This window comes from Scomber scombrus, chromosome 4 (assembly GCF_963691925.1).
Source record: "Scomber scombrus chromosome 4, fScoSco1.1, whole genome shotgun sequence".
Taxonomy (NCBI): Eukaryota; Metazoa; Chordata; class Actinopteri; order Scombriformes; family Scombridae; genus Scomber; species Scomber scombrus.
Genome location: NC_084973.1, coordinates 2,955,597 through 2,975,618, shown reverse-complemented (window position 1 = coordinate 2,975,618; position 20,022 = coordinate 2,955,597). Strand labels below are relative to the sequence as shown.

At 40.3% G+C, this 20,022-nt stretch overlaps 1 protein-coding gene across 1 annotated transcript in view; it reads left to right on the top strand.

Annotated features, from left to right (window-relative positions):
* The window catches only part of unc5db (unc-5 netrin receptor Db), a 175,945-nt gene that overhangs the window by 136,663 nt on the left and 19,260 nt on the right, over positions 1-20,022 (top strand). The window contains exons 14-15 of the mRNA XM_062417029.1: positions 7,107-7,278; positions 19,044-19,271. Of these exons, the coding sequence (XP_062273013.1) occupies positions 7,107-7,278; positions 19,044-19,271 (400 nt within the window). The remainder of the gene's footprint in view (positions 1-7,106; positions 7,279-19,043; positions 19,272-20,022) is intronic.

The window sequence follows — 20,022 nt, the reverse complement described above, 5'->3', positions numbered from 1 at the left end:
TCAGTTTGTAATGAAAGTCATTGCTAGTTGGTTACATTTTGGGCTTTTTTAGGTTAAATGATTCATGATTAATAATCAACAAATATGAAATAATACACAAAACACTGCTTGGTTAAAGATTAAACAATTATTACTGTCCAATAAGAAGACAGCATACACACAGAGAGACATCAGCTCATCTCAAAAAGCAAAGATAGACATCATCTATTGAAATCATCTGTGATTGGTCAAACATATCAGCCTATACCTTTTTACCCAATAGAAAATGTACACATTTTACACTGGTCATGCATTCCCAAAGTCAGAGCCTCAAGTCATAAATGATTTCTTGACACCTTACTATGGTCCTCACACCCCTAAGACTCACAGCTTCTATTATATTTGGATATAAGCCAAGGTAAATCTGTGGGCAGCTCCAGTGCAGCAGCATCATATCATGCTCAAAGGATAAATAAATAAATCATAAATATATTGGTGGGCAGCAGTGCAGGTAAGACAAACCGAGGGTATATACAGTATGTATGACCCTCCCCGTGACCATCCCCGCATCTCTGTGTGTTTACTGCCAGGCTTGTGTGACTGATGGGTCCAGCCAGCTCTGCAGCCTATCTCTCTCTCCCCCTATAGGAGTCCTCTGTGTCACGATATGGGTGTTCATTTCCAGAAGCCTCTCACAGGTGGTAGTCTGTGCTTTGATGTCCCGGCTTGCTGTGGGGCGGAAACTCAAGCTGGTGCCGTGGGGACCCCCGGGGGGGCTCGGCAATAGAGTCCTTAATTTAGCCAACTGACTCGTAGGAAGCAAAGTCAAAACCTCCAATCCTCCAATCTCTCTCTCTCTCTCTCTCTCATCCCCGCGACTCTGCAGAGAGTCAATATGTAGTTATGTTCTCCGCTCGGTGTCAACAATGTGGCACTGCGGGTAGAGAGTGATGGACACACGCGCGGCGGAATGGAAGTCGCAGACGTCTCCCGAGGCCTTTCATCTTGGCGGTACGGGCATTATGTATTCTGATCACAGCTATGTAATGACCCTTGGATGGACTCAACCTCTCTCCGGGGGGCGTTTTGCACGGTCTTCCCCCGCGGTGATCCATGAGGGCCTTCCAGTTTCCTCTGAAGTGTCGCTATTTATTCACACCGCTCCGCTTCAACAAAGTCGCAAAAAGAAAAAAGGAAGACCTCCACAACGTACACATATTAGCAGTGAAAATGACAGGGATCGGGGATCGCCTCGACAACAAAGAAATAATGAGATGCGTGGCAACCGTGGATACACAGAGTTACGCCTGTCACGTCCGTTTTTGAGCTCGGTGGCCGCTCGGTTTTCCCTCTTAAATGAATTATGATGTGTTTTTACTGACCTCAAAGAATGCAAAGCAGCTCTGCTTTGTTCTCAACATGCAGGCTTTGAATATATACAGTGTACTACATCCATGAATCACTTGCTTTCGTGGCAAATCCTCTGTTGCAATGTATTGCAAGTGTAATCCATGATGCCTTTGTAAATCTTTACAAGAAGGTCTAGAGCCACCTTCATCTCCCGTTATAGATTCCTACCTGCCAGCGCAAAGCATCTGGTGTCTCCCACTGGTTTATCCATCTTTGAAACACTTCAAAATCTTTCAGGCTCCAACCTGACAGTATTTGGTTCTGGCCACAGCGGTGCTTTTCAAGGTGCTTTTTTTTTTTTTCTTTCTCTACCGCTCTGTATGAGTGGAAAGATGTTTACTGTAGACACTCATTTCTCCCTGTGGTCTGTTGTGCTTGTCATCTGGCCAGCTGTCAATCACTGTCTACATCCTGGCAGTCCGGAGCACACGCAGAGAACAGAGCATCCTTTCCATATGCTGTGTCCAGCCCCCCCCCCTCTAATCCCCTGTCCTACCGACATCTCCGCACCCTCATAGAGCCCCATTAAAGCTCTTCTTTTTTACAGATGTGCTCTCGAACTTTTCAAAAAGAAATCTTTTGAAGGCACAGTTTTGCTTAGGTCAGATATATTTCCTTTGCCTTCAAGGTTTTTAAGAACGCGTTGCATTGTGAGACAAATCCGTCAACCTATTGAAGCAGGAACAGCTTTGCCTTGCTTTTAATAATGAAACTAGTTTCTCTATGTGTGCTTTATAAAAGAGGTCGAGTTGAACATTTGGGACATAATAATGTAGGTTATTTATTGGTGTCTAGCTGCCTCGTCTTCACATTTTAATTCCATAAATCAGAAGAAAAAGGAGTCATCTATTTTGTAAAGTGCTGTGTAGAATTAGTTCTATAGAGTTAGAGGGGTTAAAAATGATCATCTAATACATGGTTGTCAGTAGAGGTGCACCGGTGCGTAGGTGTGATATGACTCCCTGCTTGGATGAGTCGTCCTCTAGTCACAAGTCCACGCTGGACACAGTGGCTGACCCAGCTGATGTGTTTTTCTGGATGGAGAGCCGTTGCAGCTCCTGCTTTAAGCCGTCTGTAGACCTCACAGCACACATCTGTGGTTGGACACATTGCTCGTGAGTCGTGGGTTACAGTCCAGAGCGTCCAAATGTGTGTCCCCTACGAGGTAAAATTACACATCAGAGATAAGAGCTGTCAAAGTTCTCCATCAAAATCAAGAAGGATCTCAGATTGATCTCGATTCACCCGTCTACAGTACAATGAGCACAGTGGCATTCACATTGCCTGCTGTATGTGATGTAGCATTGTTCTTGGAAGACCTCTCATTATATCATTATATATGACTCTACTACTATTTGAGACATGGCCATTATTTGAAAAGCAACTTTTATTTGGGATTACAGTACAATAGACATGTTTACACTTTGACACATTTAATTTAGGCAGCAATGGGAGCTTGAACAGTGAAAGCACACATCACTATAGATATTTGTCATGGCTAATTAGCTGATATGGATATTTGGATTTGGATATTTGAAAGTTGTGCGAGCGACACAAAAAAATAGAACATTTGCGTAAATGGACACGAATAAATAGATTTAATTTCGTTGCTATTTCTCGACCTGTTGTGAGACTGGATGAGAATCCTTACTAAGATTGGATCACTGAGGTAAATGGGTGATAAGTACATACGTAAGTAAGGTAAGTAGTTCTTCTTTGGGAGGCAAGAATGAATAAATGAAATAGATTTCATGTTATTCTGTCCATTAGATGTATACGAGGGCAAACTTTCTCTCGGTCTTGGTTTTGACTTGGTCACACCTTTCAAAATAAAACCTTCATTCCACCCTTTATTTTGAAGGTAATATCAACTGTAAAAGTTGAAATGTTAAAGTTTGTTTTAAAGGGAGAGGGATTAAACTGGACATTGATTTTCAGTGTGGTCATCATCTTTTTCATTTTCAGCTGAAATAGACCTATGACTCACCTAACATCCGTACACACACACACACACACACACACACACACACACACACACATCTCTGTACTTTATTGACTTTATCAAAACAAGAACAGACACTGGAGAGAACAATTGACTGGTTGGTGTTCAGACTCCTGCTTGCTCACACACACTTATGTTTTGCTATGATTAATATTAATAGTAGTAGTAATAAATATATCATTTGGTTGTCCAACATTAGCCAGAAATTGGCTTTAACAGTAACTGCCTGACATTTGATTTTTATGATCATACTGGATATAGATTTATTTGACATATCATAAAATACACATAATACTGCTTCACCTGATAACACAAGACCACAGGTTTATTTCCATCGTGGAACTCTAAAGAAGAAGGGATGACGCCAGGCCCGGCAAGAATGAACGTACATCATTAAATATCCATCTAATCACATAAGATAAATAACATGAGTCAATTCTTGCATGGTCCCTGTTCTAACAGACTATTTGTCGGCCATTTCTTCATCACCTACTTAAAATCTCTTTGTGCTTCAATGAGTTTGAGCACTACTGGAAGTGAAGTTTATTCCGTTTAATTGCAGCCATGTATAAATAAAGGTATTTTTTGCCCGTTGAGCTTTCAAATCTAAAAAGCAACACAAGACAAACACGCAATACCACCTTGACATTGCAGACATATCACCTCGAACGAGTGCTTCCAGCATTTATTTGACTTGTTCGGTGATTTCAGACTTTTTATAGTTACCTAAGGAGGACTCTCAATGATAAGTGACCAAATAGTGTGGTGAGTTGTTTCAAGTGATTAGCCTTGTTACATATCACTCATTTTTACCAGTCAAGTGGTTTTGTGGTACACCAAGCCGTGGGACTAGACATCAAGTGGTATGAAAGTTAGTTGAATAGTTTATTATGACGGTGTTATAAAAACAATTAAGGTGCAGTACCTTGTGCTGATTAGTTTATTCGTTTATTCAGTCCTTGAGTTTCTAAAGCAGTAAATACATTGCAGTTTAAAAGGAGAAGGAAGCAGAGGAGAGATGCTGCCAACCATCAAAAGCAAGAGAACTAAAGATGGTGGCGATACACGTAACTTCACCTCTAGATGCCCGTTTGATTAATGCGTCCGTGCGGCACATAAGGAACCCGCATCAACTTAAAAATGGACAAAAGCACAGTGGGACAAACAGGTGGGAGACTACAAGCAAATAAAGGTGATGCTAATGGAGCGTGCTAATGCGTGCATTTATTAAGCCCGCCGTCTCCTCTCCGGGGCCCAATCTGCCACTTTTGCACGGCTCCGCGGTTCCCCGGAGGAGTGAGTCATTGCTCACTTTAAATAATGCACCTCGTCCCGGGGCTCGAGAAGCTGCCGTGTAGAGTCCTTAATCGTGATGACATTGAGAAAAAGAAAGCCGTCGTAGCCTCGGGCGCTGCTTTAAGGTTTGCCGCCGGAACCCTGCGGGATGAACCGCAGGCGGCTTAAGGGTCAGGTAATCTGCTCCTTGCCTACACTTTGCATTAAATGTGTGATCAGGCCTCAGCGCTGTTGGCCGAGGGATCGAGAGCTCTCTCCGGACCAGTCAAGAGCCGCTGTTGACATAACAGAAAAAACTGTGAGCTAAGAGGCGCAGGGGGGGAAGAGGGATAAAGGGGTGAGGTGGTTGTGTAATGAGGTGATACCTGCATGCCCTGATAGCTAAAGAAAATGAGTATATCAACCTCCTTCCCCTCCACCCCAGGTCAGATGTTGAGGCAGTAATTGGGAAGTCTGGAGCAGATGTCACCTCGAGACAGAAGCAGCTTTTAGTTCAGATAAGCTAATGTAATAGTCGAGTGCTTATATAACATGTTTCTTAATGAAAAGCAGAGAAGTTTTCAAGAGTTAAGGGGGCAGATGTCAAAAGAAAGAAATAAAGCTGGAGTATCATTTTTGAGGCTGGCATCACCAGCATTTCAGGCATGCTCACTAATAGTTCTACCAGAAGCCACACATCATTAAACCACAATTACAACAGCTAAGAGTCTATATGCACACAAGCTGCTCTTCAAGGCTGTAATTTGGGCACATCAGCATGCTAATATTTACAGGTAATTGGTCATGAACTGAAGTATTGGACAAAGAAAAACTTTGACCTGCTGGTGATGCTAGAGGAAAAGTCAGTAAATTATCCTCTGAGGACAATGAGCATCTGTACAAAATTTCATAGCAATCTACCTCATAGTCATTGAGCTATATCAATCTGGAACAGAGTGCTGGATGAACCAACAAACCGACATTGCCATCCCTTGAGCCTCACTGCTATAGCTTGACAATGAGTAAATGGAGCACCATCCTAGAGTTTAACCCTCAAAATTGAAGTATAGTATAGAATTCTACCTGTAATGTACTTTGATTGGCCAATACTGTGAGTTACGACATTGCAACCAAAGCCCCCCCCTGGCCCCCTCTTAGTGAGGGGTGTTAGTGTTGGTAGGAAGACCCCTTTATATCCAAATACTGCTTCTCACCCTTTCGACCATCACTGATGAGTATAATCCTATCACAACTGATGGAGATGATCGTCCAAAATACTCAAATAAGACCAAGATGATGATAAACCTGAATTGTCCTTTAGTATGCAGGCTGTCTTTAAAGGCACATTAATCCTCAAACACATCTCTACCTGTTAGTTTAAAGTCACTGCATAGTCTATTGTACTCTAAAGCCACTGCTCCCATCACAGCCATATATCACTTCTCATTCAGTGGAGGAAAATCTTAACAAATCAGCGCTCTCAGATCTCTGATCTCCGATGACTGATATGAGCTTAGAGAGCTTTTGCTGAGGCGTCGCTCTCTGTCATGATCCCGACTGCCCTTTTTTTTTTCTTAAAACCAATCGCCGCCGCCGCTGCTGCTGCTGCCACCACTCACCGCAGAGACCTGTTTGTTCTAAGCCGCTTTTAATGAGCACACTCCAACTCGCCCGGCAAATAGCAGTGACTTTTTCACCTGCGCTGGAACACATTCCAGCAGCCCGGTGCCGTGTAGCAATAACTTGAACTCGAGGAGCAAGAGTCCACAGCGCTCGCAGCGAGTGAGTCAAACCCGGAACCACGAGCCTGCAGGCATGTTTTGTTTGCAGCCCACCTCTTTTCATAAGCTCCTCTCATTAGTTTGTTGTTTTTTTTCATGCAGCAGCACCAGCAGCAGCTCTAAGAGAGGTGTTAAGCACATATAATGGCTCCAAGATAATAGCTAGAAAAATCTTAAATATGGAAAGTTATGTGGAGATCACAGCGTGTCATTTTAACAGTACTTACAGAAAGGTAAAAGCTGCCATGTACAACACCAGGCACAATGTGGCTAGTGTTAAGAGTTTATTTTTTATCACAGATTATCATGTTAGATCATGCTAGTTAAATTAAAAAAATAATGAAAGCACAGAACTCATTAAGGAATTTGCCCACACAGTCCTGTTGTATATTCATTTATGTTTCAAGTAAGAAGACAGCTGTTCAGATAACTAAGTGTCACGAAATTCCTTACATACCTGCAAGAAAAGAAAATGCAGTTATAGAAGCACAAGCATCAAAAGGCACAATTACACTCTTTCTGCTGATGCACAACTCCATTTAAATGCAGACTATAGCTGTTTTTCTCTGCAGGACTTCTTTTCTTCTATCTTTTACACTGTGTCTGATTCACTCTATATGTGTGTGGGTGTGTTTGTGTGTGTGTCACGGTGTGTTTAGTGTCCAAACACTTGAAGGCTGTGAAATCCTCTTGGGTCCAGAGGTGACATACGGTCCTCCAGGCTTGGACCTCTTCTGCCCAGTGGCCATGACCATCGCTCACTGCGCCGAGGTGGACGCCGAGAACTGGAACATCCAGCTCAAGAGGAGAACCCAGGACAGCAAATGGGAGGTAAGAGCTGCGGACCCACACCTGTCAAGTACAGTACAGCTCATCAAGATCTTAGCTGGGCTCAGACATGGCGTTTGGCTTTCCTTTGTTGTCTTTTTTCCCCTCCCCGATGGCTCTATTCTTTTCGTCTGGTTAAATGCCAACAGGAGTGAAGGGAGGAAAAACCTACCAAACTCCACTGTTTCTGCAGGTGCATTGATTTTATATACACATTAAACAACAGGACAAGTACCATCCCAAAGCAGTATAAAAACTGAAAGAATAAGTACTATTGAGGTGCTGCCAAATTGAAGGCCAGAATCACTGCTCTGGGTCTATAAACAATAACGGAGCATTCATTTTCCAACTATCATTTGTTTAATAGGACCAGATTCCATCCACTAACTACCTGTCAATGGTAAAATAATGGAATTACAGTTACATGACTATTATACTGCCCCAGCTCATTTGTTTTACATGCCTATGAATAGCGTGCATCTCTGTGCAACATTACCTTGATCTTACCTCTGCAACATCTGGATCTAACAACCTGGTGAACCAAGAAAATAAAAAATAAAAAAGGAGGTAAATAAAGAAACAGCTGCTAATGTGTTTGCACCTCTCGCACACATTACCATCAGTTCAGGTTTTATCTCAGACAACGGGGCCCGTCTGGTTCTTAATGAGCTCATGCAACTATGGCAAATGCTCAACCTGCTGCAGGCCTATTTTGACCAGAGCAAAGCATTAAAAACACTCCTGTCAAATGTGCTTTTCACTTTTTTTTTGTACTTTTCTGAGTAATGCTAATGATAAAGAAAGTTTTTATATCCGTTTCCTTCAGCTCTATAGTCTATCCTCTTTTTGGTCTCTTTTGGGTCTCTTTTGGATAGTTGTTTTGGTTTACAAGCCTGTAAACTCTGCTCTCATTAATTCTGTATCCAGCAGCAATAGACAGATGTTTTCAGTGAAGCATTTCATACTGCTAGCTGCTCAGCAGAGATAAAAAAGTTAGCAACTAACTGGGGAACATAGTGGATTTAGAAGTGAAAAAATATAGATATTTAACTGAGGAGTTGGTGGATTTATATTCATCAGGTGGCCAGACTCACCACTCTGTGTTTTCTTAGTGTATATCCACTGAGTTTATGAGTCTGTGATATTTGAATGTTGTGTTTTCAGCTTGTTACGCTGCCCCCAAGTGGTTGTAAAACTGATAGATGCAGCTTTAACTGATTCTATTCAGTTTAATGAGGAACTCCATGAGTTGTACATCTTCCTTAACGAACCCAAATGCCATTTCTGTGATGGAAATGTCTGTAAGGATAGACTCACAAACAAAAGAATGTATTTCTGGATCTATAATACACTTGCAAGTGGTCAATCAGTCACACACTCCAGTTAGGGAGTCCACGACTTAGAGCAAATTCTCTCAGTTTGGCTACTTCTTTTATAGGCTAGTATCACACAACTGTCACAAGTCATAAAAATGAACAGATTAATCATTCTACTCAAAACACACATTAAAAAATCCCAGAGACAGAGTGTGTCACCTTTATTCTCATCTGAGAATCATATAAGAGATCCCTTGTTACAACACCGACCTTTCACTTAATTTCAACTACAGCTTAAGGACCGTGTAAAGTAAAAATGAATATGTATTCTGAGTTTGACATACCACAGAAAAATGTGTTGTTAACCACCCTGCAAAATTTGAATGATTAAAAAAATCGCCAAATATATGAAATTAGGCTTCAAAGTTGTGTAAAAGTCTGCCTATTTCTCTTCTCCCAAACGCTGTGGGAGTGGCCGCCGAGTTTGCTGAAACCCCGCCCCCTACCAAGTGTCACCTGTCAATCAAAGTCACCACCTCTACCAGAAACATGGACGCTAGGCCTGAGAGCTTTCTGCTGCTAACTCAGCTGCTAGCTCGGTGGCTAACTCAGTTGATAACTCGGCGGCTAACTCAGCTGCTAGCTCGGTGGCTAACTCAGCTGATAACTCGGCGGCTAACTCAGCTGCTAGCTCGGTGGCTAACTCAGCTGATAACTCGGTGGCTAGCTCGGTGGCTAATTTGGCGGTTAGCTCGGCGGCTAACTCAGCTAACTGGCTATCTGTAGACTTTAGTAGTAGTAGTAGTGTGCGCTGAATGTATTTATACCTCTACAGCAGCAGGGGCGGGTTTATGCTCCGGTGTGTAACCGTGCTATTGGTTACCGGTTACGTAATCGCCGGTTTACGTAACCCGGCGGAGATTTTCAGACCCGCCCATTAAATCCAGACACAGAAATCTTGAAACACAGTTTGTGAAGCCTAGCTCCACAATTCAAATCTAAATGGTTGAAATGCTTTTTACACCTTTTTTAGAAATACATTTATGACCTATTTAATGTGTTTAGAAGAAAATGTCTGAATTCACTTTACACGGTCTTTAAGGTTTGTGTATTCTGCCACTACAATTTCTCAAGAAATGTCTAAAGTTAATTTTTGAAACAGGAAAATCTTTATTTATAGTATTACTTCTGCAAAGATTAGCTTTTTTAAACCACCACAGCCATTTTAATTGCTGATATCTATAATTTCAGTCAAGTTTGTTGCTTAACGAACCCAAATGCCATTTCTTAGAGAATGTCCAATGTTGATATTTGAAATATGAAAGTCTTTATTATCTCTGCAAAGATTAGGGCTGGATATCATTTTAAAAAAAACATGATACCAGTACCAATCCAAGTATCTTTAAAGTGTTACCAATACCAGTTGAGTACTTCATTCAATACCCATCATGTGAAAAGAAGCATTAAACGGAAAATTCACCACCATAGACAGGTTGTAGCTGCTGTGGCATTTGGCCAATCACATTAAATCAAAAAATAATTGCGTTGATTGGCTGTTAGCAGGTCCATACAAATAGTCATATTTTCTAGCTCTGGGTGAAAAAATGATTGATTGTAGGTATCGTTTGATGGGAGATGTTTCGATACTACTTGATATTGATTTATTTCAGTCTAAACCTTAAAGGTATCGAGTACCGATACCAAGCCCTAGCAAAGATTAGTTTGGGTTTTTTTTAAACCCACCACACCCATTTTAATTGCGGGTTTGTTGGACGATATGCAATGAAATCTTACTATAGGCATGGTATGCTTTTACATAAGAGGTGTCCAGCTTCATGTAAGTTTTGTCTGATCACATTGTCTTGAATAATGATCTATATTCTGGCATGATTGAGAATATTTTCTGCCTGACAGTCCAGCTGGTAGCTGTTAGATGCTGCGATTTCAACTACAAGACTACAATATGACATCAAGATACGTCATTATTTACCCAGGGGTTGACCCGTTGTTTTATTTGTTGTTTTCTGTCTGTTTGTTTTTATATTTACCGTTGGATACAGTAACCGTACAGTACGATGAGTTCTGTAAATGGATGTTAGAGTCATGTTCCTTGACAGAAGTTTCCATGGGTTGTTGACTCTGTTTTCTCCCTCTGCTGGTTGACCTTTTATCTATGTGTTCCATGTGATAAAAGGCCCAGTTAGTCAGTGTGACACATGCCTTGTGAATTATGTGTTAGCCATAAAAGACTGCTGGAGCTTTGTGGGCAAGATGATTGATCCGGCCTTATGTCCTCTGTGGGTCCAGAGGGTGACATAAGGCCACGCGACGGTAGGATCGCCGGTGCGGCAGGAGGAAAATAAAGAAACAATTACAGCGTGTAATGGCCAGGAAGAGGCATGGCTGCTGTCAGTCAGTGGAAGGGGGGAGGGGGCAGTTACAATAGTGAGGTGGGGGTATGAGGAGCCGTTAGACAAGGGAAGTATTGATTAGTGGATCAGGGAAGACACGGCACGGTAGATTTAGACATGAGGCAATCGGGTGGAGAGTCATGGAGATTGTTTCTCTGCTGACCACGACTCTCCATTTGCCTTCACACACATCTTCCAGCACCCCCAACCCTATCACCCACCCCCCCCCACACACACATACACACATAATGCACTATCGACAGACACTTAACACAACCAAGCAATGGAACTTTAACCCAATATTTTGCCTTTCTTGTTAGCCTCGCTCTGATGCTTCGGAGCGGGACACATTGTATTCCTCCACTTCTTTATGTCTGTGTGTTTTCATTCCAACAATGTAGGCTGTTTTCTTCTTTCTCCACTGAAGGAGATTCTTTTTTTTTGTTGCTGGTCTGAATAAAGTCGTGAGAGCTTAATCCCCAAACCCAAAAGGCATAACAAGCCCAATCTCTGTCGTCACTTTGCATTATTTTGCTCGTGTTTTTTTTTTAGCAGTAACCAGCAAGATGATAACAAGAGAAGTGAATAACGAAGAGAATATCCAGTCAGGCGGTAATGTAAATGTAAATCTGACGTAAAGTTTTGGCAAGCCCGAACACGGGTCAGAATAATGAATACGGCAGGTTTGCCCCCTGGCTGTTGTGGTGCTTGTCAGCGCTTAAAAGAGCTTGTTATTTAGAGGAAAGACCGGCTGGATTTGCCTGTTCTTCACATCGTCTGCTTTTGTCCTGAATAATGATTTTGTAAACGACGGAGATGGCTGCTGTAAAGAATATTCAAGAGCATGCAGCAGCCTTTGCATGCAGTGCACCGCTTGTATATAACGCTGATTTGCTGCTTTCCGTCTGCGAGATATGTTTGGTACCATCAAACCCGAGGCACCGAGATCCAAACCCAGGGTCAGAAGTCTATTTTTTTTTTAAATAACTGTCACATTCACAATTCTCAGAGGAGACGCTGAGATTTTGGTCTTGGAATTGGAATACTAGATTCCATTTTTAGGACCATGTTGGTGATTCTATGACTGGTTTATCAATTTTTGACCACAAATGCTTTTGAATGCAGTCTCTGAATACTGAACAACATGCAGTACCCCAATACCAGACAGCCATACAGGCCACTCCAAGGAAGAGAGGGGGGAAAGGAAGACAGAAAGAAAGAAAGCAAGAAAGACGGAAAGAAAGAAAGCAAGAAAGACAGAAAGAAAGAAAGAAAGAAAGAAAGAAAGAAAGAAAGAAAGAAAGAAAGGAAAATAAAATACTGACAATAATAAAGCAAAAATTGATTAATTTTAAAGCAATTACATCAGATGAAAATGCTGATTAATCAAATGAGGTTAAACAAACATTGTAGAAACAGTCCCTTTTTTTGCATTTTTAGACATTATATAACAAAATGATGCTGGAATTGCAGAGCATAGAAAAGCAATTGACAACAACAACATCAACAACTAAGGACAAAGTCAAGAGACACAACATACAAAAAAAGGCAACTAATACTAGTTCATCAGATACACATATTTAAGGTCAGAGGATGTATTATGCCAGTATACAAACAGGGGACTAGTGCCATATAGATATACACATGGATACATGTTCATATACATACATGGACATACTAATATGTACCAAGCATCCATACACCCCCTCTCCTGCCTGCTCACAAATGGACTCTGTGCAAATTGTGTCTGTGCACTGTGGTCCTTTTTTGTTGGATAGGATTTAATGACGATTCATGAAAATGCTCCACTCAGAATTAAAATTTCATGTGCCCAAATGAAAGGACATTCTATATGACTCGGACTATTTCCAAAGTAATAAAGTAAAAACATACAATTTCTTCAATCCATTCACAGTTGGAAGCTGTTACACTCTTGGGGTCTTTCAATTGGATCATTTACTATCAGAATAAACCTACTGTGGCTGTTTTCTTTATTCTGGTGCTACTGTTTGCACCACCAGTTAGTGCTATGTCAAAAAAAATAGAAATTCTAGTTCTAGCATAAATGTTAAAATGGTAAATTACTATTAGACAGATTATTAGTACTGTACCATTTAAGGAAACATTCACTAGTATTTGATAATGTAATGAAATCTCACATTGGTGATTGCCCGATTAAGAAAGAACAGGAGCCGCAGGTCATTTGTCCCCTCTTGTCCTCCATAATAATCTCTGTGTGAGACGCCGCTGCCGATTAGAAACCACGTCGACTCTCTTGAGATTCACGGAGTCAGAGATTAATGTGGTTTTGAAGAGCTCTTCTACCGACCGTCTTGTTTGCTTACAGAGGTGTCACCACTTTGTCAATTTGTTTCCCCCCCCCCCCCCCCCCCCCTCTCGCTTTGAGTTCAAGCTCATGTTTACCTAACCTTGTCTTTTATAAGCATTCTGGCTTTGCTATTGTGTGACCGGAAAAAAAAGACGGAGAAAAAAAAGAAAGGTTTCTTTTCAGTGTTAGAGGGCAATTTCTCAAAGATGTGCCAGTGTTGTGAATAAGGAAGGCAAGTAAGGAAGGAGACCGGAGGGAATATGAATGAATACAAGATTCATGTCGCTTTGAGATTTCACTCTAATATTAAAAGGGCGCAGAGATCCTCAAAGCTCCTTGGTGTGAAATAATGACTTACCAGTGAAGGCTAACCTAAAGAGAGAGAGAGAGAAGGAGAAAGAGAGAGAGGGGAGCATTTTGAAGATGCCTAATACTTGCAAATGCTCATGCCATTAAAACACCCTCATTTCAGCTGTCATTAAAATACACCCTACCCACAGAAGACTCCTAATCGCTACCAGCTACAGTGTAACACAGCTATAGCAGTAATGCCATATTACAGTGTGTTAAGCTGAGCTCACGAGTAGGCAGAAAACATACAAAATGCATCGATATGAAGTATTTATAGAATGAATCTACACCTGAAATGAACATTGCCAACAAAGTGGTAAAATGTCCCACTTCTTTTCTTGCATGGTATTGAGTAGGACATGGCTTTCGCAGACATTAAAATAAATTGGGCCCAGTGTATGGAGTGTATTTGGCTTCAGACTATTCTGTAAGGGTTTTTTTTTAATATTCTGATGAGTTGTCATACAATTCTGGTCCGACGCCAAGCCAGGCCGAGATTATTCATTATTCACTGAGCTGGAACATTGCTCTAAGTACTTACATTGTGCTGTTACATCCCAGCATGCATGTCAGTATGTCAAAAGATGAGGCGGCTGTTATATTACTGTACATTTTATTTTTCTTACAGACAGCTAAATGAAAAATCTATTTTCTAAGGTCTAATCATGTGTCAATTATTGATTTAGCTCATTTTACATTATATGTGTAAAAAATATTTTTAAAAACATATTTTTGAGTATTTTTGATATTTAAAAAAAATAGACCTCATGATTGACTGTTTTATTTGTCAGTTTGATGGCTGGGCAAGTGTTGATTGGTCAGCATGCTACATTGCAGTGTGGTTAGGTCGTATCAATGGGTGTGTGGGGAAAATGATTAACTAGCGTAAAGTGAACAGTACCAGTTGTAACACAGTGCCCAGGGGCCCCTAGGGATACTAATCCAGCCCTACTTAAACTAATGACATCCCCATTAGTCTTACTTGTATTTAATGTTAGGTGCTAATTAACAAAAATGATCATGCTACCCTGCAAAAGCTAAGATGTTGAACATGGTGAACATACCAATTTCAACATCTGCATGTTAGCATTGTCATTGTAGACATGGTTGTGTTATGACACTATCATCTAGCTCAATGCACCACTGTGCTTCAGTACAGACTCACAGAGCCACTAGCATTGCTGCAGACTCTTTGTCTTAGTTATAAAAATAGCTCAACAATTGGTCATTGTAGATTATAGCACACAGGAGGAAACGGTGCATTTGTTGGGGACTATTTTCAACTGCAGATGAATACGAATCTGTGGATCTAGTGAGTATTTACAGCAGCAGGACAATACTTGTTAGGGTTCTGGTCTCTTTATGTTGACAGTAAGAAAAAAACACAGTTGAGGAAACAATCTCATTCAATCCATTTAGTAGATGTTCTGGATCATATCAAATGGTTTTCATCAGCGGTTGACATTTGCCCAGTTGGCATAGAACTGTAGCTGTAACATCTTCTCATACATGTTGGCTTGAACGCTAGGGTTCTAAGTTCATTCGTGTGGTGAGACTGTTTTCTCAACTGCTGTTTCCGAAGTCAAGAATGCACTTTGGACATCAGGAATATCATGAGACTTACGTTTTAAAGGACCAGTGAGTAGATTTAGTGACTAGTAGTAAGGTTACAGAGTGCAACTAACTGTATACCCCTCCCCCACCCATTCCAAATGTGTAGGACAGGGATGTCCAAACTATTCCATAAAGGGTTTATGTGGCTGCAGGTTTCCATTCCAACCAAACAGGAGCTAATCAGGCTTGACTCATCTACTGATCTTAGGCTTCAGACAGTTTATTGGTCGAATCATGTGCTCGATTGGTTGGAACAAAACCTGCAAACACATGGCCCGTTATGGAATAGTTTGGACATGCCTGGTTTAGTGGCTAGCAGTGAGGTTACAGAGCTTCTTAGTGCATAGGAGAACCTTTCGTGGCCCCAAAACTTGTGGAAAATGCCGAAGTCCCTCTCTAGAGCCAGTGTTTCGTTTGTCCATTCTGGGCTACTGTAGAAACATGGCAGAATAATATGGCAGTCTCCATAGAAGAGCACCCACTCCCTATGTAGATATAAAGGGTCATTCTAAGACAGGGGTCAGGAACCTGGGGCTGGCGAGCCACCAGTGGCTCTTTAGCTGGACGGCCAGGGCTCTCGGACGAAATGGAATGGCGAAAAAAACAACAACTTGCAAATAAAGGGCTAAGCATAGGCCTAGAGGAAGGCTAAAACAACAGTCAATACTACTTATATTAAAATGACAAGGCTTCGTGGCAAATACGTAGGTCTATCTGAGAAATTTAGTTTCACTTTCCACCTCATTTGATTCAGTAAACATAGCATGCACAATATTGTTACATTCGTGGCTCGTTGCCGTGACAACATCAAACAAAATCACAGCTTTCCCTCCATTTCCGTCAACAAGAACAGTGTCGCCAACCTGGCGACTTTCTCGCTAAATCTGGCGACTTTCCAAATCCTCTTAGCGACTTTTTTTCTCAAAAGCGAATAACGACAAATATAGCGACTTTTTGTGGTGTTATTGGAGACTTTGCTGGTGTTTTGGAGACTCTGAAGTGAAAGCACGTATCGACCCACACCACTCCGCGTCCAGACTGCAAATGAATTGCGCAATTCCACCCCGCATTACAGTCTTTTGATTAAATTTGGTTCTAAAAAAAAAAAAAAGTGGCTCTCCAGGAAAAAAAGGTTCCCGACCCCTGTTCTAAGATAACAAAAACACAACGATACTTATTTTCAGGTATAGACTAATTAAAACATACCTATAAATATTATATCCTATTCCTGCCAAGTCTGTTATGCTAGATGCCACTAACTTCTACACACTGCACCTTAAAGTATTCGTTATTGTATTTCTGTGTTGTGGCAATATTTTATCATTAGGTCAAACCACATGTTAATATAATGAGACACAGTAAGGCAGTAGGTTAGCAGCGTTTGTTTTCTTTTGAAGCAGAACTGATATCACGTGGTTTATCATTTCACAAACATGAGTCATCACCAATTGTATTTTTGGGTATTTCCTTGGGCGTGTCATTACTTGCCATTGCTATAAGAGTACTCCCACGTCCTGCTGGGTTTGCTGTAATGTCTTTTGTTAAATATCTGATGATAGAAAGGAAAAGGATAGCATGTTAAAAAAAAAAGAAGCCTTCATTCCAGTTGGAAATAATGAAGTGTTTCACAGCTGCTGTTGTCGTCTCATAAATAAAAACACTCAGTGCTGTTCATAATGACTATTTTGTGTTTTCCTATGTACTAACACCATCTCTCATGTAGGAAATGGTTCTTACTGTACATTCTCAGGAGGCTGCTTACACTGTATGTTGATTTTTTGCTTTGTAATTTTAACCTGTGTAACGTTGCCTACTGTACACGGTTATTCAACAGCACTGTAGCTGTAGTCAATCCATAAAACATTCAATTACATGCTTTCTATGATATCAGTGCAGCCCTGGGCATGAATATTTATTTCCATAATAGACGTCAGCAAAGAAACTGCGGGTGCTAGTTTGAGTATACATTAACAGACATTTACTGTAAGTATATTTAAGGCGTTAATGCAAGGGATTCTGATTAGTTGGAGGCTGTTTCCTAATTGATCCATGTATTTATTTATTTATTAAAACTTTTATTTATACAGGAAGTCTCTTGAGATGCATTTTTTTTTGTATTCTTATCCAAATCTCTCCCATTTTTCTGTGAGGCTGAGCTCATTTATTTTAACTCATGCTCAGCCAAAACTCTCTCATCTTATCATTTCTCGAGTGAAAAATAACAAATATTAGCTGTTCCAGCTTCTCAGTTTTTGATGCTGTTTTTCTTTTGTCTTTTATGAAAGTAAATCAATAATTTCAGGGGTTTTTTCGGACTGTTAATTGGGCAAAACAAGACATTTGAAGATGTCAACTTGAGCTTAAGTCAATTGTACTGGGTAATTTTATCTGTTTTTGATCAGTTTGTGGCGCCAATTGGCCTCTACAGAAGTGAATTTCCATACATTTCAGCAAATAGATGGGACAATGTTGGATGGAAAGTGAGGTTGGGCAATTTTTTGTTGCATTTTAGAAGTAAAAAATAAAAAAGAGTTATTCTGTAAAGTGTTTTCTTAGGTGACAGTAACACATATAACATATAAAATGTGCCTTGTAATTATCAGTTACCCTTAGTGTAATTAATACAGAATAAAGCTGTGCATAGTATTCATCATTTGTGTATCTAAGAAAATATATAGGCTATTTACATGATGATTCAACGCTACGTACTTTTGGTTAATTATATTATTATAATTGTACTATATTGTATTTGATAGGAGATCCCGGTGGTATTACTCTTCTTAATTTATACCATTCATTGTGTGCATATATGCAGAATGTTTGCCCCTTTTTTTTGCAAATAACCTGATAAAGCTGCTGTGCTCAGTGTCTTGGCTTATGTTCTTATGTCACATTCACCATCAGTGGACAGAACACTCATAAAGGAATATTTGAACACATTTTATGTTTGAAGTATAATGAATATAATATATCTTTTAAAGATGTTAAGATTAGTGATAAGAGAGATTTAATTGAAGGTAGCACCAGCCTTTTTTTTTTTAATTGAAGCCCTAACTCAGTAACTTGAAACATGGTCATTTTCTCCTTTCAGTAATGTTAAATTAATCTTTGTGAAGGTGGAAAAGCATTCATAAAATGACAGATCATTTATGTGATTATAGACTTCAAGTCCCTTATTTATCATTATAAACAGCATATAAACAATTATGATTCCTCCCCATATGTGTAGGCTGCTGTATAAACAGATAATAAATGATAATATGTCTTCATAGGAAAAGCTACAATTGATAATAAATACTGTACAATTAATATATATATATATATATATGTATGTATATATATATATATATATATGTATATATATGTAATAAACACATCTACTTATAACATTATAGTGTGTAATAAACATTTGTCACGACCAGTTGTCATGACCCTGTGTATATCTGTGATGCTGTGATGTATTATTATATTAATTTTCTATCATGAGTTCTGTTTATTTTATTGATATGGACCTATGGATGTGTCTGAAATAAAACGTTCTTCTTCTTCTTTATTTATAAACCGTTGTATGCTGCTTATAAATGCAAAACAGGGACTTCAAATGAAGTATGAAGTGAATTTGTGCTGTATATCTGCTAGAAATTGAATAAATAGTGAATATTACAAAACAACATAACAAATCATATGATATGATCTATCGATGGTAATTAACACCGAGGTAAACAGCTCCTGTGTTCTTCGTTGTAGGACGTGATGTCAGTGGAGGATGAATCCACTTCCTGTTACTGCCTAATGGACTCCACGAGCTGCCACCTGCTGCTGGACCAGCCGGGCTCGTACGCCCTGGTGGGAGAACCCCTGACACAGGCTGCCGTCAAGAGGCTGAAGCTGGCTGTGTTTGGAAGCATGGAGGCCGGCTCCGTGAGCTACGGCCTGCGGGTGTACTGTGTGGACGACACGCCGCACGCCTTTCAGGTAGGGGGAGGGATACCGGTCGAGTGTTTGGTGCTCGGTTTATTCAACAAATAATGAGTCATGTTCATTTCCGGCAGCATTATGTTCACACTTTCATTTTTCATGAAGAGGATGTAACCAGTATTAATGGCTTGAGTGGTACATGTACATGCTTTGGTGTTCTAAAGCCCAGTCTGAGTTTATAAACCTTTTCATTCACAGGGTAAAGCTAATTTAATGCTAGACTGCTTAATTTAAAATTAGGTGGCGAGGTGGAACGTCTACAAGACTACATTTCCCAAAAGCTTCATAATAGATCCCTTGTTGAAGTGATCAAGAATGCAAAGTGGAGAACACTATTTACTTATTTTGCCATTGCTTGAGTTCATTTGTTTACCCTGGAAATGAATTTTTCATAAGTAGTTACTTTGTTAGCTGTAATTTTATGTAGGCACAGTTTGCCTCAGAAGAATTTGTCTTCAGAATGTACTGCCCTCTGTACTGCTTGGCACACTGCCTCCATAAAATATAGATGGAGCTAAAAGTTTAATTTAAAACCTGCAGCTAATGGCCAAGCACTTGCAGGACAGACTTAAACCTGCTCTGCTAAATAGTTGTATATTAACAATTGATTAAATGATGATGGTGTAATGGGAAAGGAGTGGCTCGTGGTGATGAACCCGACAGAGAATTATCACACAGTTCTGCAGTTTCCCCCCTCAGATCTGTGGAGCATTTTAGCATCTTTTAGCTCATTGTTTTGGTTTGGCCC